Raw genomic sequence first — 19816 nt, 5'->3', positions numbered from 1 at the left:
TCTTTCGCTATTGAACTATTGACAAAGCAATGAAAGCGGAAGCAAGGATTGCAGAGTTACCGGAAAGCCTTGCAGGGTACATTATCTCCGGAAGCGATACGTGGGTAGCCATGTTCCAGTTTCGTCGTCTCGAGAGTTAGGTCTTTCTCACGACTAGCGAAACATACTCTTCTCTACCGAACGATAGGCCTTACAAGGACGTGCTAGTGCAAACTACGAGCTTCATTGGATTGGGGTGTTTAGTTAGGTTAAGTAGAAGTACGCTTGTTTAAGCTCCAACCTTGACAAAACGACGCTTGGCTGCCTGCTTCTTTGTAATTTTCTTGGGTTCATCATCATCCATCTTTTCCACACCTTCGTCTTTTTGCTTGAGAATGATCTCAATGTGGGCAGGCTGACTGGCGTACTTACCGATACGTCCATGAGCACGGTAAGTTCTTCGCCTACCGGCCGGCGCACGATTGACCTGCGCGTGGTCAATGATCAGTGCGTCCATATCCAAGCCCTTGGTTTCGGCGTTGGCCTTGGCGTTGGAAAGCAAGTCCTTATAGACGGCCGTGGCCTTGACGGGCCAACGTCCCTTGCTACCGGGCGCCTTGCACTGCTTGGCCATGGCCTTGCGACCGATACCTCCCGTGTACTTGACAAAGGGAATGACGGCCTTAAAGGCAAGCACGTCGTCGAGGACCTTCATCGCCTTGTTGACGTTCATGCCCTTGGTAAAGTGGGCAATCTCGCGACAATGCTTGAAATGCACGCGGAGGTGGGATCCGCGAGACTTCGCCACCTTTTCAATATTGTCGGGTTCCACGCTGTATCGGACCATTGTGAATCAAGGATTCTAAAGACAAAACAAATTGAATGGAGTGCATGAGATACGTGATACTGATATGCACTACCATTGATATGTATCAAGCAGCAAAGGGACTAGCCACACTCTCTCAACTGCTACACCGTTTCCGCGACAACCAACCAAACGAAACGACTCGGTGATCTCCAAATTTACAAGCTATCCACTGGGATGAGAGTCGAAGGAAAACTCCAGAAAGACGTCTCACGATGCTCACCTTGCCGTGTGATTCGGTAAATCAAGATAGAGATGTCCGGAAAGGAGAAGGAGCTGCTCCTGCGGACTTGACGGTCTCCGTGCCGGCCTCGCACACACTCCCGTTAAGGGGACGAATAGATAGAAACACAATATAAAATAGTACAGCGGTAACCTTGCGCCATTATGAGTCACGGAAAGTCCAGCTGATCACGAAGCAAAAGAAATGGCCGTGCGAAAAAGCACGGTCGACAATATGTGGTCACAACGACTTCACAGAATTCTCTTCGGCACAATCAATCTATATCGACACCGATTTTCACCGCTGTGACATAATATTTGCATTGTAAGTATTCTTTTCCATAAAGCTGCATATCAATAATTTTCAATTCGCGTTTTTCTTTATCAATACATTTGAATATATCGGGAATGACATTCAAAAAGGGATTCTCATTTTCAGGAAACCGAAACGGAAACAATGTGGACTCTCAAACCACCATGTTCACAAGTCGAGCAACACCACAATTCTCTAGAGATACATCTTTACAAGTGCATTCCATCCCTTCCCACCCCCAAAAAGAGAATGCCAGGCATCATTCGGAAGGCCGATTCCCCGTATGGAATCACTGCGAGCACCAAGATTGTCATTGGTATCTTGGTCGTTTGCAGCCTAGGTTTTGATTCGGCCGGGCCCTTGCGCAAGGTTTCCGCAAGCCTTCTGGAGGAAATCTCGACCTCCAACCACCAGGATACTTATCATGATGTTGATATTGGCGTACAACGAGAACTTGGAGGAAAATCCAGCAGCAAATCTAGCAAAGCAAAATCTGCTAAAAGTTCAAGCAGCAAATCTGTCAAAAGCTCTAGCAGCGAAGAGTCTGATCACCAAAGCCAAACGGAGCTGGACGTCTCCTTTATCGAGGTAGCAGAGATACCCGAGACTCCTCCTGCTATGCTCACGTCGGTGCGTATGCCTAACAATTGCAATCTGTCATTTCTCTGAGAGAACTCACCCTCTCTGACAACTCTGATAATGTCGGCTGCTGTTCCTACGCACCACAGGCTCCGATTTCGGCACCTGTTCTGGCACCGACTTATGTGCCAGTAATCCCCCCAACGCAAAATCCCACAAGCTCTCCAACAAAGCTCCCCACGCGGGCCCCAACGACGTCGCCTACCAGACAACCAACCAGCCTACCAACGAGTCCACCAACCAGTGTAGCGTCAATCGAGCCTACCAGCACGGAAGCAAGAGTCTTTCTTGCTTGCGACCCTGTTGTTACTCCAACGGAACGTCGTGGACAAATAGTCGATATTGTGGACGATGTATCTACATTGTTGCAATTGAATCAACCCGGAACCGTTCAGAACAGTGCCATACAATGGGTGTTGGATCAGGATTTGATTCAACTTTGCCCAGAAGACAGTCTGGACATCATTCAACGCTATGTGCTAGCCCTGTTTTACTATAGTCTGAACGGGGGTAATTGGACCACTTGTGGTGGAAGAGTGGGGTCTGATTGCGAAGGTTTGCCCTTTCTTAGTGAAAACAGTGTATGCGATTGGCATTATGTGACATGCACGGATGGGACTATTGTCCAGATCGATATGGGTACGTCTGCGAAAGGCACAAGATGCGACTTCGCTTAGTCCGGATATTCTAATAGTGCACTATTTTCTCGTTTCCAATACAGAGGGCAACAACTTGATTGGGTCTGTACCGAACGAGTTGAAAGCACTAACAAATTTGGTGCAATTGAACCTAGAGGGAAACTTTATCAGCGGACCAATCCCAACTGTTTTCGGGCAGCTGCAAAATCTTACGGTTTTGGATCTGGACGCCAATTCGCTGACGGGAGCGATCCCTGACAGCCTCTACGATGCGGAAGGACTATCGGAATTGGGTATGTTGAACAATCAGTTGGGAGGTACAATTTCCAGCCGTATTGGAGAACTCGATCTGCTGAAGGTACTCCAACTGGATTCCAATAAATTCAACGGCACGCTACCCGCAGCGATTGGCCTCCTTTCCGACCTCCGTAAGTTGACTACGACTAATAGAATTATCGAGCTCCGAGAGTTGAAAAATGGCACCGAGTCAAAGCTAACCCGTTGTCCCTTGTGCACTTAGTTATTCTAACGTTGACCTCGAACGATTTTTTGGGTACCATCCCCGATGAATACGCAAACATAACGGCGCTGCAAGCTGTCGCCTTCCAGTCCAACCAGATCAACGGAACAATCCCGTCGTTTTTGGGAGCCTTGACGGATCTTCGGACAATCAACTTTTTCGACAACAATCTTGAAGGCAACATCCCGAGAGAATTGGGGCTGCTGTCCAACCTCGAGAACTTGTTTCTTCACTTTAACTTTCTGAGCGGCACCATGCCGAGTGAGATCTGCGCACTGCGCCAGTTGAACCTGAGACAGCTGACGGCTGATTGCGATGTCAGGTCCGGTACGGTCCAGTGCGAGCAACCGGCTTGCTGTACGTCGTGCTTCACCAGCTCTTACAAGTCTACGTAAACGGGTACTGCCCAAAGGTGACCACGGAAAGCTGGAGACAATGCAGGAATAAATGTATGTGTATATGTATGAGTGTGTGAATGTTGTAGTATTTATCGGAAAAAGATTTAGTCGTCTTCGTCCAGCTCGTCCAGTGCCGCTGCGGCGGCTGAATTGTCCAGAGTGCCATCAAACATGTTTCCACCAAAATCTGGCATACCACCGCCCATACCACCCATTCCCATCATTGCTTGTGTCAGTTGGTTCTTATCCATATTCTTGTAGAGGCTGGCTGCTGCTTGCATGGCTTCTCGCCAAGCCTCGGGATCGTTGAGGATGTCTTCCATTCCCGGCATGCCGGCCATCATCGATTTAAGCATCGGATTGTTGAGAATCATCTGCCGGGACTCTTCGAGCTTCGCGGGATCGCTCATGTATTCCTGAAAGATGGGGCTATTCATCATTTCGTTCATCATTCCCAAACTCTCTTCCATGGAAGGTACTTTCCCATCCGATCCCGACATGCCCTTCATGAGTTCATCCAGCTTGTCCCCATCCAGCCCGGCCTGTCTCAGGTAATCCTCCATCATGGCGGCGGAATCGGTTTTGGATTCGGTGGTGGTCGCGGTCTTTTTGACTTTCCCCGCGGCCTTACTGGAAGGCACTATATTGAGTTGGGCGCCGTCCGCGACACCCACATCGGCCAATACATCGGTCGACTCCAATCGTTTGCCGTCAAAGAGTACCCGTCCCTGCTGCGGCGCCAGTATCCCCGAAACCTCCTCGATGCGATCCTGCAAGTCCTGGACCGTGCGCACGTCGGTGACGTCGTACTTTTTGCCGCGGAGCGTGACCTGGACGTTCGGGACGGGTGCCGAAGCAGCCGCTAGCCAACGGCCGAGCTGTCCGAATGAAAGTAGCAGAGAGTAGAGACGAACGTTAGGCGATTTGTATGGATGGTCCTTGTGGTGAAGGGGGTGTCGTGGGACTGAACTAGTTACGTACCAAGGTTGCGGAAAGAAAAAGTGTAAATACTGTTCTCATGTTGGGCAATTCACACTTTGTCAAACCAGTGGAGATATCTGTAGAATCGAATGGGCCAAGGACCAACAGAAACGTTCCGTTTTGTGGCTGGGCGTCGATCGAGTATGTGTAGCGAACGAGCAAAGTGGGACTCTGACTGCGAGGTCACTGACAGTGAATTGCGTGCGATGGTTGTAGGTCGGTCGAGCTTGTAGATCGTACGGAATGGATCTCACAACGTTTCTCGGTAGATTGGGTGACAATAGATGAATGAATGAATGAATGTGTGTGGGTACGACGCGTACGATGGTGCTGTCCTTTCCGGTTTCCTAACAAGGATTGTGGCGTCGACCGTGGGGACTGACTGACAGAGAGTGACACTGTGTGACTTGTGTACAGATACCTACCTATTTGCTTCCACTGCGCCGTTGGAACGTTGACTTCCACGCGGCATTGGGGTCCAACGAACCGAAAAACCCTGTTGGTCGGGTCGTCGAGCTTGTTACTCATTCCTGCTATATAAAATGATTACTGTGCATACTTTTTACATTTGACGGTATTCCGAAGAAATCAGACACACACTTTTACCTATTTCGGAATCTTTTACATAAACAAAACATGTCTCGATATGACATTCTACCAAATAGTATGAGGAAAACGATAGGGAAGTGGGGGCCAGCGTGCCAACCAGCAACGGATACTTCGCAACCCCAACGAACACAAATCACTCTCACAGGTCAAGTCAGTCGACCCGTTGGCTCTACTCACTGTCAGTACCGAGCCGCAACTCGAAGGCTTTTTGGTTCCCTCCATCTTTCCCCCCTTTCGTTTTGGTCTCTCTCTCTCTCCACTACCATTGACTCCTCCGCATCTTGTTAATCGCGTCATCTAACAAATACCAAAAGTCACGATGAGTTCGGCGCAAAAATCCGCGAATGTAAGTGAGACAACACGAGTCCTGACGAGGCCGGAGCAAGATGGCGCACGAGACACGAACGCGGTCTGTGTTCTTTTGTAGAACTAGTACCAGTTTCTACGTACCATCGATTCGGAACGTGGCCTGTTTGGTTGGGACAGAAGCTTCCGTGGAAGGACGTCCAACACTCTCGTATCTCTCTCGTTCGCTCATTCTACTTTCTCTCCCGTACACTATTTGATATTGCAGCACCGTGGACACTTCAAAAAGACGGTCGACGTGGAGGACTCGCGTCGTTCGCGCGAAGAGACGACGCTGCACATCCGCAAGGCGAAGAAGGATGCCCGCATGGCCAAGCGTCGTCAAATGCCCACGGGGGATCACGCCGGACCCACCCCCGCTGGATTAGCGGCAGCCGGTATGCTCATGAACTCGGGCGACAACACGTACGCGGGGATGATGGAAGACCAAGCCAATGATGGATCCGATGGAAACGTCGCTCGTTCGCTGGCGGCGTCCAAGTTGGAGCAGTTGCCCGCCATGGTGCAGGGTGTGATGGGCAACGACCCAGCGGTGCAAACGGAATGTACCACACAGTTTCGTCGGTTGTTGTCCATTGAAAAGAATCCGCCGATTCAGCAAGTTATTGACACCCACGTCGTCCCGCGCTTTGTCGAGTTCTTGAGCCGGGACGATAACCCAGCCTTGCAGTTTGAAGCCGCTTGGGCACTCACCAATATCGCCAGCGGAACCTCGGATCATACGAAAGTGGTCATGGAAGTGGGTGCCGTGCCCATTTTTGTGCGGTTGCTGCTCAGCCCCAACGACGACGTTCGTGAACAAGCCGTCTGGGCCCTGGGAAACATTGCCGGGGACTCCCCTCCCTGTCGCGACCTAGTTCTGCAAGCGGGAGCCATGAATCCCCTGCTCCAGCAATTGCACCAAAATTCCAAGCTCACCATGTTGCGCAACGCTACCTGGACGCTTTCCAACTTTTGCCGCGGCAAGCCCCAACCGGATTTTGAAATGGTCCGCCCGGCATTGCCCACCCTGGCACAGCTCATTTTCAGTCCCGATGAAGAAGTACTGACGGACGCCTGTTGGGCTCTATCCTACCTTTCCGACGGACCCAACGAAAAGATCCAAGCCGTCATTGAAGCGGGTGTCTGCCGCCGTCTCGTGGAACTGCTCCTCAATCCTTCACCGGCCGTACAGACCCCGGCACTCCGAACCATTGGTAACATTGTTACTGGAAACGATCTGCAAACGCAGTTCGTCATCAACAACAACGCGTTGCCCTGTCTCTTGGCGCTTTTGGCGTCACCCAAGAAAGGAATTCGCAAAGAAGCTTGCTGGACCATTTCCAACATCACCGCCGGTAACAAGGAACAAATTCAAGCCGTAGTGGAGAACAATATCATCCCGCCGCTTATTCAGCTCTTGACCAACGCCGAATTCGACATCCGCAAAGAAGCAGCCTGGGCTATTTCCAACGCCACGTCGGGAGGGAGTCAGCAGCAGATCAAATTCCTGGTACAACAGGGATGCATTCGACCGCTTTGTGATTTACTCAGCGTAGCGGATCCCAAGATTGTCACTATCGCCTTGGAAGGGTTGGAAAATATTCTCAAGATTGGTGACGAAGAAGCGCGCCTCACCAACGGACAAAACCAGATGGCCGTGTACGTTTCCGAAGCGGAAGGTCTCAACAAGATTGAAGACCTACAGCAGCACTCCAATAACGCTATTTACGAACAAGCCATTCGTATGCTCGAAACCTACTTTGGAGTTGAGGAAGAGGAAGAAATGGCGGCTATTGCGCCCGCCATGGAAGGTGACCAGTTCGGCTTTGGTATGGATCAACAGCCCGGAACGGGAACGTTTGACTTTTCCGGTGGGCAATAAGGACACGCGCGATAAGGCTACGAGCACGGCCTCGAGCGGTAACAAGACGACTCGCACACACACGTGAGCCGCTTGCCATCCCGAGCCCGTCTTCTTTATTTCCAGCCGCACGTACAGTACGGCCTTTGGGAGGCAAAAACGCACGACTTGTCGTTCGTCTGTTTTTTGTCACCCAGAGCCCGTGCAGGATTCTAAATACCAAACGATTGATAGAGAGGCGCGACTTAAGGAGCGTTTCCAATAGAACCATGTTACAGTCCAGGCCTTTAAGTGTGCCTTTGACGATAGTGAATTTTGTAGAAACCATACGTTGCGGCAACTTTGAGTTTGCGACACAATCGCGAAGGCCACCACGTAGTTGAGCGTGATCAGTTTGGACGGGAGCGAATTTTCACTGGAATAGAGTCATGGTCCGTCCGGTTGAAGACTGAAAGTGAAAGCGTACCGCACCACACCGCATGAGCACATCAATGCCAAGAATGCCTCCGCAGCCTTCGGATTCTAGTGACTGTACGACGGGAATTTGACCAATATCAATCGGCAAACGATCTCTCGGACCCTTCAAGGACAAACCCGGGTACGAGGATGTTCTGCCTAACTGAAGAGTACTACTCACATGAAGACGATGGGTGAGCGCAATCGCTACATTGTCGGATCCCAATGCACCCATGGCGGAAATTGGTTGAATAGCCGGTGAAGTCCGGTCCAAACCCAAGTCTTGCACACCTTTCCACGTGAGAAAGGTCGACGCCGCGCCGGAATCTACCAGCATATTCACGGGGCCCCGTCCTCCCAACTGCACTGGAATGGTGTAAATTCCCAAGCGCGGTAACATACGCATTTCCGAGTGTGCAATCATCTGCCAGTCATCATCGCTGTTCGATGGCGGTGTCTTGCGGAAGAATCGCACGAGTCCGTGCCGAAAATTCAGCTCCACGCAGACAAACTGTTGGAGAAAGGACAGACCAATGATACCATCCAAAGCTTTCGGCAAGGCTCCAATGTCTTGCACGGCGGCCGGTAAAGGTCCAAAACGGGTTTGCTGAGGATCGCCTTTGACGGTAAACGACTGGATCTGCGACAAGCCAGTGGTACCCGTTGTCCCACCGGCTCCCGTCATAGTCACGGGCGTCGACATTTTTGGCAAGTTGTAGCGAGATATTACTTCCGGACGCAAAACAAATCCGGAGCAGGCCGTATCCAATAATAAAGATAGAGTCCTTCCCCCAGGAATTTCAATTTGAATAGTTGCATAGGGTTGTTCGGTCGGAGTCATTGTATTGTAATTCGCTGGCATGTGCGCTGCCGGGACGGGAATCGTTTTGTCCATGGAAGTAAGCAAGAGCGGAACCTCAATCATGTCGTTTTTGGAAAGGTCTCTAACACCAGCTGTATTTCGCAGTTTTGCATTGGGTGTTGGCGGTGGCGTGGGATTTTTCCGCCGTGCTTGAAACAATCTCTGGACGAGATCCTCCTTTTCAAACACGTCCGTTGTGGAAACCTTGTACCGCACAAGTTCTTCCTTAATGCTACGAATGGACATGTTCCTAATTTTTTGCAGTAAATCTGAAGCATCTGAAACAGAGCTCGAAAACGCATCACCTTCGGTACTACTCGACGTCGCTAGCCAACGGAAGGGAGAGATTGCAGTAGCCGGTCGCGTCGCCGGCGACGAATACGTCCACGCAGACGACCATGTGAAAACATTGACAATGTACGACGCGACTAGTAGTAGAATCGCCACTTTCATTGGATATGCCTCCGCTACTAAGTTGATTATCATGCGGATGAAAGCAGACAAAATGTACTCGTCTTTTCTTTCGTAGTAGTGTTCAGTGTTGGTTACGTATTTGACACTTATCCTTTTTTCCAGGGGCGTGCCGCAAAAGCAAAATGTCAGTCTCTAGTAAAAAACTTTTGGTCATTTTCAATGTTTTCGTTAAACATATAAAATGTCAGAAACCAAGCTGGCGTTCTGGTTGCCCGTTACGGTTATTTTTGCGAAAAAAATTAGAGTCGGATTTCTAAAACGACTCTAAATTTAGAGTCGGATTTTGAAAACGACTCAGATTTAGAGTCGGATTTCGAAAACGACTCTATTTAGAGTCGGATTTTGAAAACGACTCTAATTTAGAGTCGGATTTCGAAAACGACTCAGATTTAGAGTCGGATTTCGAAAACGACTCTAAATTTAGAGTCGGATTAAGGGTCGGATTTCAAATCCGACTCCAATTTTGGAGAGAAACTTGCATTCACAAGGTTCATCAGACTGATCTACACTTATAGATCCGTTTTCCTTTCTCTGATCAAATTCATTTCTGCTTCATGTCGACTCCATCTTGGTTGCTTGTAGGTCTTTCTACATTTTGATACCGCCACGCAAAATCCACAAGCTGTAGCGTGAATTGACTGCTCATTCACACAGCCGACATCCTCCTCAGACTTGCTGTAGCAGAACAAGAGCTTTTCTCTTATGTCTGTTGATATTAAAGATAAGAAAATAATTGAAGTGGAATGGACAGCAGTGAGAGGGCTTCTCAAGAACGCCTTGTTAGCTGAAGAGATTCCGTGTTCATCAATAGAAATGCGACCAAAGGAAGTCTTCAAAAAGTATGAGCACAGTCCGATATTTGATGGCATCCCCTACGGTGACACATTTATTCGAATGCTACGAATGCTTCGCAAGAAACAAGCTAATGGAGATTTGGCAAACGAGACTAAACCCAAGGCAATAGAGTGGAGGAAATCAGCAGCCAAACAAGTCTTGAAGGGACACTTCCGCGAGGGGAAAATTTCACCAAACTATCAAGATGCTCAAGAAGTGTGGACAGAGCATTGCAAGGATACCGATGCCTTCAAACGGATGCAGTGTGATGATACATTTTTTCGGCGTCTTAAAACTGTGCGAGATGACTACTTGAAAAAAGTAGAAAGATGCCAAATGGACCTAGAAGCGTTCACTATTGCAAAAAAGAATCATCCAACACCCAAGAAAAATTCCCGTGGGGAGCCACAGTGGAACGGATCTATTGCTCAGAATCTTTTGAAGGAAGCGGTCAAATTAGGCCATCATTTAGAGGTGACACCACGAGATCTTTGGATTAAAAAGAAGGAATACCAAGTTTATTCGCTTCAAACCTTTCGTGATCACATCTATCAAGAACAGCGGCTTCTAAAATTCCAGCACTATGTTGGTTCATTGAAAAAAAAGAAGCTTAGTGAATTACAATACTAGATTTACAGTTTAGAGCAGTGATAATACATTTAACATGCAAATAATTGATGCTGGCTTGCTAGAGTAATGAATGACTAGGAATTCAAGAGTCGTCTCCAAACTTTTATACTAGTTCCATGAAACTTCTTTTCTAGATGTCAAACAAGGGAGAACCCATCTCCATTTTGTACTGAACCAGAACAGCAACAGCTTCAAAGCACATCTGGAGCTTCTCCCTAGCAGTAACCTTTTCAGTTAATATCAAGTCAAGTGCCCCAAATTAATAGTAACTGATTGAATACAAAGGGTAAAAATTAAGTTTGTGAAAATTTCTCTCCGAAGCCACATAACGTTTGCATGGGACATCAATATTTCGATTTCATGTCAAAGTCGGATTTTGAAAGCGCCTCTTATTGACCAGATCCATCCTTCCTCCTCGCGCTTTCCGCTAGCGCAGTATCCACTTTAAATAAGAAGTGCCTTGGTCCGACAGCATCAAAGAATCAAAAGACAACGGGTCTCATAGAGCGATTCACTGCAACATCGGTTTGCACTGCGTCGACGCTGACAGCGAAGCCGGATGCGTCGACCCCAAACACAAGGAAATTACCCGCAATTACTTTACCAAGTACGACTACGATTTCCAGCAAGTCGACAGTACAAAGTGATGCGCAGGTTTGTCCTTCATGTCTCCACAAGAATGTAGTCTTTGACAACGGGAACCTGATTCCATCCGTTCCCGGGACCCGGTCCCTACGCTCCTCTCATTTCCACCTATGCAGGAGCAATTATTCCCAAGCTTTGTGATGTTGAACTAAGCGAGATGTGCGTTTCCAAGCCGTATCGTAGGCCTTCGCAACCGTAAGACTCCTCCGAAGACAATGAAGACAACTCTCTTCTTCTGGGAGAAGACAACTATGAAATTCAAGAAAGGGCAATTCAAGGCTTGCGGATGCAGGTATTGTCACGTCCCCGGCTCCAGTTTGCCAGTCCTCCCGAACAAAAAAACGTAGGTGGATCTACGTTGGACGAGGCCGATTGGGAGACTCTTTGAACGCGTCCTTGTCACTGTTCCGCCGCGTACTTCCTCGTTGGAAGCGCAATGGCAGCAAACGTAGTGAAGCATTTTCCGAAGAGCAGGCCGTTATCGATCCAATTGAAGGGCAACGGGCAGAAGACAATAGAGAGGCTGAAAACGCTTCGTTCTTGAAAAAATTGACATTTCGAGCTTTGCAAGCATCTAAACGCGAAGAAAACAACAACTGGGACGACATCGTACCAGTTGCTCCACTTTTAAAAACAGGATTTTCGAGTCATCTCCTTCATGGGTCCACTTCGTCGTCAACCCACCGATGACGCCATTGACCAATTAGGAAGCAGCAAAGTGCGATCCGTCTCCTAGCCGGCCCGGCCCATATTCTTACGTACAAAAGACTGATAGGCAATCAACGATAATATCACAGCAACTGGTTGTGGGCGACCTAACGGATCAGCGCGGTCGAGTCACCATGCCACCTACCGGTATGTATCCGCAGAACCGGCCACCCAAATCACCCAGCAAGAAAACAAACGAAGTCTTCCGCGTGGTAAGGATTTTCAGTGTTCATGTAAGTCGGATTTCGATTTAGAGTCGGATTTTGAAAACGTCCCTAATTTACAGTTAGAGTCGGATTTCGATTTAGAGTCGGATTTTGAAAACGACTCTAATTTAGAGTCGGATTTCGAAAACGACTCTATTTAGAGTCGGATTTTGAAAACGACTCTAATTTAGAGTCGGATTTCGAAAGCGACTCTAAATTTAGAGTCGGATTTCGAAATCGATTCTAATTTAGAGTCGGATTTCGAAAACGACTCTAATTTTTTTCTGCAAAATTCTCAACGGATATTGGAAACGCCAGCCGGATACGATCATAATTACAACCGAGCCCCTTTAAATACATAATGACTGGTCGTTATTTTTCGGGACTCATATTCAAGGCTTTGCGGCACGCCCCAGTCGTTGGAGTTTTGTTCTCAACAGGTGACGTGTTGCCCAACGGAATGGTATTTTATTTTGAATACTAGCTAGTTTTTATATATGAAATTCAGTATTTGAAAAGTATTGCTGTATGTTCGCTTTGTGTTCGGAGGCCGTTTCAAGCTCCTCTCGATACGCAAAATCGGAACTATACCATCTAAGTATCCAGTCCAGCACTGCAGATCGATAACGTTTGCGAAGCCGACCATGAGGGCCTCTTTGTGACAGCTGTGTTCGGGTCTTTGAAAGCCATCAGCCCACAATATTCAGATTTTCCATCGCAATAGACGTTCACATAGCTCAATCATTCTGCGTGCTTTGTACTTCAAAATTTTTGCAGGTCAACGTGACACTTCTAGCCTCCGCCAATCGCATCGTTTACTTCATCGGGCACTTGAAATTACTGCAATCAAAGCAGTTATTTGCTTAAAGCACTTACTGCAAGCGTCCGAATAGTCAATCCGAGCATGATGAGAATCTTCTTGCCAACACTCGTCGCGATTTGGGCAGTCCATGCCTTCGCGTTTGTGACCCCACCCTATCCTGTCTTTCTACAAGCTTCTCCCACCGTCCTTCGGACCGCTTCGCAGGGTGCAACCCTGGATCAACATTTGATGGATCTAGCACAAAAGTTCAAGCTTGAAATTTTTGATCTTGACGAAGGTCTGTTCGGATTCGACTCTAAAGACAACCGATACGGCCTGGAAGTCGTTCATACCAATATCGACGTGGGCAATGATGGACTAGGCTTGGTCCTCACTGAAATGGCCGGCAGTCCCGACGGACGTGGGCTTGTTATGGTGAGCAAAATTACGGGAAATGCCGCCAAGGCTAACCCTCAGGCCATTCACGTGGGTGACACGATTACTGGAGTTATGGCCAACGACGGCGTGCTGAAAGAACGCGTCACCGCGTTCAATTATGACAAGACGGTCGAGGCAATCGGCAGGGCAAAAGAATCCTCCACTGATGGGACCATTACGTTAGAATTGAACCGTCTCATCAAACGCCTCCCTGTGAGGGTCGAAATCGATGACGGTTCGGGTCATGTGCAAGTTATTGAAGCATTGGCGGGTGAAAATCTTCGACGAATGTTTATGCGCAAGCAACTGAAACTCTACGACGAGCGCACACGTCGGTTTGATCAACCTTTCAACACCGGGAACTGTGGCGGAGACGGCGTCTGTGGGACATGGTAAGCACCACCATAATTTTTTAAGCCAACGTGCCCTAGGGGCACTCAATCATTTGACATGACAAATCATTCATTGTTTGTGGTCTTTTCCAGTTTGGTGAATGTTTTACAAGGTATGGACTTGCTTAATCCGAAAGACAGTCACGAGGTTTTCATAACCAAAGGTCGACCGCCATCCTGGAGAGCGTCCTGCCGCACAACCGTAGGTTTCAACAACGTCGGAGGTACCCTTCGGATCAGTCTTCATCCTCAATCTGAATTGCCCGAGGAGCTGTCGCCCGGAGTCAAGAGTCTCAAGCCATAATTCACTCTCCCGTACTCACTATCAATACATAGCTTACAAGGGAAAATCTCAAGAAGCTCAAAATCTAGCAGAAATAGTAGTCATGCGTTGATTTCACATATCTAGCTGGCATGTATGCATACATACTAGCTAGTAGCACTGTCGAACTGTAAATTTGGGGACATACCCTATCCCGTAATATCGTCAGCAATACTCAATGGAGTTGGCTATGTGACAGAGATTTTATTTATTATAAATGATAGATGAGACGAGTAACAACATCCGATCTACGACATACATGACGTATCTCACATCCAGAAAAGTTGTAAAATATATGACATAATTTCAACAGCACCGGCACATGCCGTTGACCATGACGTTCGAATTCCTGTTGACACCTGGTGGACAGAATATCGTTCGTCCAGATCCCGGACAAAGGAGAAGACAAGCGATGAACACAAAGTTATTTTTAGCGACAAAAACATGCTGAGGAATGTTACGTGGACGATTGTCCTGCTGACAAGTACATTTTTGTCAGGCGTGAGCGATCATGGTGTCGCTGCAGCGGGCTTTTTCGGAAGAGACCGTAGTCACGCACCACAACCTCCCTCTAGCCCGGACTCTAGTGGTACGGGAAGATTGCCGACTCACTCTCGCCCAGAACGTGGAAAGCTTATAGACAATCCGATTCACGTTGAGGATCTGCACCAAGCGTTCATCGAGTTACAGGCTGACTACGCAAGAAAGGCGTTGTACAGCAACGGGGACAACGAAAAAGAAGCAACTCGCTGGCGAGTACTGAACAACCGTGACGGTGTAGAAGTGGCAATCTTAGAACATCCATCAGACCCCGCGTGTCCTTACGTACGAATGAAAGCCAGGATACCAGTGTCGGTCCAATCGTGCTGGGATTTTTTGCGAGTGAGTGAATGGGATCGGACCATGCCCAAAATGGACCCATTTTACGAAGGCGTCAGTGTCCATGGGGAGTGGGTGCATCGTAAAACTCACATGATTCTGTGTCGAAAGCGAATGAGACGGATCGGAATTTACGGCAAACGAGATTTGGTCTTTCTCTCCGTCACGGACGTGCCTCTCCGCGACGGAACGTTGACGTCGGGAACTGTGTCCGTGCGGACGAACAAGGTTCCACGAGTACCCGGTTATACACGATGCTTTCAAGATTCTATCGCGTTCTATAAGCCTGTGAACAATGACTCTCAGACTGATCTGACGATTGTTTGCCGCATTGATTTGAACGATTCGGCCGAAGATGGAATGGGTGGACTGATTCCCATGTGGTTTTACGTGAAGACAATCGGAATAACTGGTGTACAATCGGTGGTACGAATGCGAGAAGCTTTGGTGCAAGAACAAACAGAGCGGCTGTCGGGCAGACTAGGAGAATAGGAACCATCACGATGGACGCAGATTCTGGAGGACGTTTTTCCGGTGTAACCACATACTGCACATACTGTCTCCTTGTCAGTGTTTTTACCATTAAAGCCATCTGTTGATGCTTGTCAACAGTTATCTTGCTACTTTCAATAGGTTTTACTAGTAGAGTGGTTGCCTCTAGTAACACGTTAAATGGCTAACTCCTCTGCTATCCTATTTCTGTTATCGACAAAGTGTCGATGGGCTAGCTAGTAGAGATTAGGACGGTACGAAGCTCCGTCCGCAGACCGAATTGCCCAATATTGGATCCGACCCGGAGCTACGCTCCGATAGAGGACAAATCCGGGGTACCTTGTTGTCAGTCGTCCTGTTGCTCTCCATAATTGTCTGTCCTGCACCAGGCCACGCAACCCCAGCCGTGAATTTAAAAAGAAAAACTCGCACGTTCTCTTCATCTGTTTCTGGTTGGTCGCAACTGGGCTGTCGGCCAACAAAAAAAGCCAAAAGAGAACAGTGGAACGCTTCTTTTGCTCGTTTCCGACTCTATCAATGCGGCAACTGGCAAATTATCCGTAGTTGTCTCCATCGCAACGTTCGGTTGTTTCGTGCCGGGCTCGCCAATCCTTTTTTTTCGCGGACGAGCTCTATCTCACAATAGTTGCTATTGCAAACCTTAAGATGAAGAGTTCTCTCGTCCTTGTTGCTGTTGTGCTCACCTTTTCGGCCGAGGCCTTTATACCACATGTGCGGAGACCAGCGTTGCTTCGTCCCGTTGCCGTGTCGTCGTCCATCAAGATTTTTACGGCCAAAAACGCCAGTGAAATCGCCTTTGAAGAAGTAGAAAGCTATCGGGATGGCATGAGCATCACTCGATCCGGTACCAACGAAAACAAGGTACGTAGCAAAAGTCTATAATCCGGCAAATATAAGGCCCCACGGCTCCGACTCCCTTGCTCACCTCGAACCGTACGACTTTCATGGATTCGTAGGTGATGGACGTTGTCATGAAATTTGGTGGTAGTTCCTTGGCAGACAAGGATCGAATCGACCATGTAGCAAACTTGATTAAGAATCAGATTGAAGCGGGGTACCGACCTCGGGCCGTGGTTTGCTCGGCGATGGGCAAGACGACCAATTCTCTGCTGAGTGCGGGGGAATTTGCCTTGGGTACGTCGGCTTTGCTCTTTTTCACGTTGCGAGCGCATGTGCGGTGATGTTTGGCACTGCACAATCGCAAAGTGTCTCACTTTCAATGGTCGTACTTGTCTCTGTAGAGGGCCGTGTCAACGTTGATGCGATTCGTACCTTGCATCAGTCCACTATGAATCATTTTGAATACTCTCAACACATCATAGACGACGTCAATGCACTCTTGGACGAATGCCAGGACATGCTGAATGGTGTGCGGATGATACAGGAGCTTAGCCCGAAGTCTCTAGATCAGCTTGTCTCCTACGGGGAACGATGCTCAGTTCGTATTATGGCGGCCCGTTTGAACCAGCTTGGTGTACCCGCCCAAGCGTTCGATGCTTGGGATGTCGGTATGATTACGGACAGCGAATTCGGGGATGCCAAAATTCTTGCCGAGTCCGAAGATGCCATTCGAAATGCCTTTGACCGGATCGACCCGAACATTGTCAGTGTAGTGACTGGCTTTATCGGCCACGACCCCAATAAGCGTATCACGACACTGGGTCGAGGAGGGTCGGATTTGACGGCAACGCAAATCGGCGCTGCTTTGAAACTGGACGAGATTCAGGTCTGGAAAGATGTGGACGGTATTTTGACTAGCGATCCTCGGTTGGTGCCTAATGCTGTCCCGGTGGGCGACGTGAGTTACGAGGAAGCTAGCGAATTGGCTTACTTTGGCGCGCAAGTGCTGCATCCGATCGCAATGCAGCCAGCCATGAAACACAATGTTCCCGTACGGGTCAAGAATTCGTACAATCCATCAGCCGTGGGAACAATTATTCGTAACAGAAAGGAAACCGAACGGTTAGTGACCGCCATTACCTACAAGCGTGATATAAAATTGATGGATATTGAATCGACACAGATGTTGGGAGCGTACGGTTTCTTGGCACGCGTATTTGGAGAATTCGAGAAGCACAAACTCTCGGTTGACGTGCTCGCTTCGTCCGAAGTCTCTGTGTCTCTGACCTTGGACAAGAAACAAAAGGATGCCGAAATTGACGGTCTCATGCGGGATTTGGGCAGCTGCGCGAAGGTCACGTGCCACAAGGACCGATCCATCCTGACACTCATTACTGACGTTGGTCGCAGTTCGGAAGTACTCGCTACTGTTTTCCGTGTTTTTTCGACTTGCGGCATTAAAGTTGAAATGATGAGTCAGGGAGCCTCGAAGGTAAACATTTCCTTCATCGTCAAGGACGAAAGCCTGGAACGAGCTATCCTGGAGCTTCACAAATGCTTCTTTGAAGAGACCTGCTCAGTGGAGCCTTTCAAACCAGAGGCTGGCAGGAATAAGACATTGCTCGTTGTGTAGAGAAGCGGGTAGATATTATTTTCTGGTATTGCTTTGATTTCGCCCAGCGCAACAGTTTTACAGTTAGTAGCTTGTTTTTACTTTAGTCAAGATCAATGACATCTTCCTCATCGTCGTCGTCACTGGTGGTGCTGTCTTCGTATTCCATGTCCTCTCCCATAAAAGGATCGCCCCCTTCCGGAAGATCATCCGGTGCCATGTTCCATTTCGCTGCCTCTTCTTCCATGCGTTGACGCCGCAGTCGTTCTATCTCGGCAATCTCCTCAGGGGTCTTTTCTCGTACATTGTTCGTTTCTCTGTGTTCTGCTCTTCGGCGTTCGCGCTCTAGCTTGCGACCTTCGCGAGACCCATCGTTGGCCTCAAAAGATGACGAACCCGATACAGGGTGATCCTTCTCTTGCTGCCGGTTATTTTTGCGGTCCCGTTTGGCACGTTCTTCTTGTTCCAATTTTTTGGTCCGCGTTTTGATCACTGGCAAGGAAGTCAATTTAGTCAATTCTTGTGATTTGTTCACAACATTCGCTACCAGGTTGCTCATTTGTCCGTACGATACACCATTTGTAGGAATCGCAGCTATGCTAGAGATCAGCCGGTCACCCCCAGCTTCGGTAGAGCCACTAACCTTTTTGAAGACAACGAAACGAGGTTGGCTGCTTTCGAGTTCCGGGAGATATTCCTCTAGATTCTTGGCATACAATACGCTTGAATCAATCGATGCGAAAGAAACAGTCGGATACTCTTTTAACAAATTGTTCATGGCATCTTTCAAATAGTTAGGCGCCTTCTTGGCTCCCTTGAGTAGCAGGCCACACATATCCTTGTCCAAACATTTGGATCGCAAGTCCTGCGTCGTTTCAATTTTCGCCGCGGTCAGGCCGAGCTTAGCTCGCAAGAATTTGACGAGCATAGCTCCCGTTTTCAGATTCTTGGTCGGCACCTGTTTGGGGCCCCCCACCGCCCCCGAAACGAAGATTGTCGGCCGCGATTTGAGGTCAAGTTTGAAGCGGTCCGCTATCGACATTTCAGATGATGGTAAAACATAGCCACAGTCTAGAACGCGAAATTCCGCAGGCGCCCCTCCATCATTGGAGGCATCTTGAAAGACGGAACTTATCGGTATAGTGGACACCTCTGGATGGCACAGAACCGCGTATGATTTTCCTGTTGCAGCCTCCCCAAAGAGGACTTCCCGAAGCTCCAGTTCATCTTCTGTGTTTACGCGTGGAATCTAAAGGCAAGCACAAGCGCACGTCATGAGCGAGTGAAATCGCTACGCAGGAAGGAGTTCACGAAATGAGAAGTCACACGGAGATGACAGACTTACTTCAGCACCGATTCCTTTGAAAAATTGGTAGGCTAATAAGGCGAGACCGATTCCGATGGCTGGCTTCATTAATTTATCGATCGGCGGCGGCCGGCCATTTTTCTTTTTCAGAGGCTTGGGCGCCATGGTCTAAATTGTAGTGCTTGTTGTATAGAGTTAATCGTAGGGTACGCAATATTGATTTGCCCTCTGGTTTTCCTGTTAACTTTCTTTTTGACGAATGCGACGCGTGGCTTGTCAACAGCGTCTTTCTGCCGTCCGCCCACCACTCAAGAGACATTCTACTTTTCGCGTATTGTTCTACAGTAAGCTACCTATCAAACTATTACGGGTGCGACTATTCTCAGAAAGCTACTTCTACCTTGGGATGTTCTGGCTCGTTTCTTAAACTAGCAAAATACACCGTCGAAATGGGATAGCCTATCTACACCATGACGGGCAAGGACGAACATGTAAGGAAATATCCAGAAAGGTACGGTGTTTTC

At 48.5% G+C, this 19816-nt stretch overlaps 10 protein-coding genes across 10 annotated transcripts; 6 read left to right on the top strand and 4 right to left on the bottom strand.

The window, feature by feature from the left end:
- Window positions 1-223: 223 nt before the first annotated feature.
- PHATRDRAFT_29177 (predicted protein) lies at window positions 224-1213 on the bottom strand. The gene is made up of 2 exons (XM_002182218.1): window positions 1068-1213; window positions 224-841 (listed from the first exon to the last, which is right to left on the bottom strand). Exon 2 carries the CDS (start codon window positions 824-826, stop codon window positions 269-271), a length of 558 nt encoding a protein of 185 aa, XP_002182254.1. The 5' UTR covers window positions 827-841; window positions 1068-1213; the 3' UTR covers window positions 224-268.
- Window positions 1214-2747: 1534 nt separating this feature from the next.
- Window positions 2748-3481, top strand: PHATRDRAFT_4344 (predicted protein; the record flags this gene model as incomplete). The annotated part of the gene is made up of 2 exons (XM_002182385.1): window positions 2748-2949; window positions 3177-3481. Coding segments are annotated over 2 exons (507 nt in total), but the record flags the coding sequence as incomplete, so codon positions are not given.
- Window positions 3482-3604: 123 nt separating this feature from the next.
- PHATRDRAFT_47962 (predicted protein) lies at window positions 3605-4885 on the bottom strand. The gene is made up of 2 exons (XM_002182217.1): window positions 4556-4885; window positions 3605-4452 (listed from the first exon to the last, which is right to left on the bottom strand). The coding sequence occupies exons 1-2, from the start codon at window positions 4592-4594 to the stop codon at window positions 3679-3681; spliced, it is 813 nt and encodes a 270-aa protein (XP_002182253.1). The 5' UTR covers window positions 4595-4885; the 3' UTR covers window positions 3605-3678.
- A 465-nt stretch (window positions 4886-5350) lies between these two features.
- Window positions 5351-7657, top strand: PHATRDRAFT_29174 (predicted protein). Its single transcript, XM_002182384.1, has 3 exons — window positions 5351-5510; window positions 5739-5850; window positions 5899-7657. Exons 1-3 carry the CDS (start codon window positions 5484-5486, stop codon window positions 7392-7394), a joined length of 1635 nt encoding a protein of 544 aa, XP_002182420.1. The 5' UTR covers window positions 5351-5483; the 3' UTR covers window positions 7395-7657.
- Window positions 7658-7785: 128 nt separating this feature from the next.
- Window positions 7786-9177, bottom strand: PHATRDRAFT_47959 (predicted protein; the record flags this gene model as incomplete). Its single annotated transcript, XM_002182216.1, has 1 exon — window positions 7786-9177. The coding sequence occupies one exon, from the start codon at window positions 9175-9177 to the stop codon at window positions 7786-7788; it is 1392 nt and encodes a 463-aa protein (XP_002182252.1).
- A 690-nt stretch (window positions 9178-9867) lies between these two features.
- PHATRDRAFT_38303 (predicted protein) lies at window positions 9868-10629 on the top strand (the record flags this gene model as incomplete). The annotated part of the gene is made up of 1 exon (XM_002182383.1): window positions 9868-10629. The coding sequence occupies one exon, from the start codon at window positions 9868-9870 to the stop codon at window positions 10627-10629; it is 762 nt and encodes a 253-aa protein (XP_002182419.1).
- A 2313-nt stretch (window positions 10630-12942) lies between these two features.
- Window positions 12943-14124, top strand: PHATRDRAFT_47958 (predicted protein; the record flags this gene model as incomplete). Its single annotated transcript, XM_002182382.1, has 2 exons — window positions 12943-13820; window positions 13914-14124. The coding sequence occupies exons 1-2, from the start codon at window positions 13093-13095 to the stop codon at window positions 14122-14124; spliced, it is 939 nt and encodes a 312-aa protein (XP_002182418.1). The 5' UTR covers window positions 12943-13092.
- A 417-nt stretch (window positions 14125-14541) lies between these two features.
- Window positions 14542-15513, top strand: PHATRDRAFT_47957 (predicted protein; the record flags this gene model as incomplete). Its single annotated transcript, XM_002182381.1, has 1 exon — window positions 14542-15513. Exon 1 carries the CDS (start codon window positions 14587-14589, stop codon window positions 15511-15513), a length of 927 nt encoding a protein of 308 aa, XP_002182417.1. The 5' UTR covers window positions 14542-14586.
- A 565-nt stretch (window positions 15514-16078) lies between these two features.
- Window positions 16079-18051, top strand: PHATRDRAFT_47956 (predicted protein). Its single transcript, XM_002182380.1, has 3 exons — window positions 16079-16395; window positions 16491-16668; window positions 16776-18051. Exons 1-3 carry the CDS (start codon window positions 16180-16182, stop codon window positions 18005-18007), a joined length of 1626 nt encoding a protein of 541 aa, XP_002182416.1. The 5' UTR covers window positions 16079-16179; the 3' UTR covers window positions 18008-18051.
- A 38-nt stretch (window positions 18052-18089) lies between these two features.
- PHATRDRAFT_38299 (predicted protein) lies at window positions 18090-19457 on the bottom strand (the record flags this gene model as incomplete). Its single annotated transcript, XM_002182215.1, has 2 exons — window positions 18090-19235; window positions 19332-19457. The coding sequence occupies 2 exons, from the start codon at window positions 19455-19457 to the stop codon at window positions 18090-18092; spliced, it is 1272 nt and encodes a 423-aa protein (XP_002182251.1).
- Window positions 19458-19816: the final 359 nt, after the last annotated feature.

This window comes from Phaeodactylum tricornutum, chromosome 15 (assembly GCF_000150955.2).
Source record: "Phaeodactylum tricornutum CCAP 1055/1 chromosome 15, whole genome shotgun sequence".
Classification (NCBI taxonomy): Eukaryota; Bacillariophyta; class Bacillariophyceae; order Surirellales; family Neidiaceae; genus Phaeodactylum; species Phaeodactylum tricornutum.
Note: the sequence above shows the minus strand (reverse complement) of the source record. Positions and strands in the feature narration are given on the sequence as shown.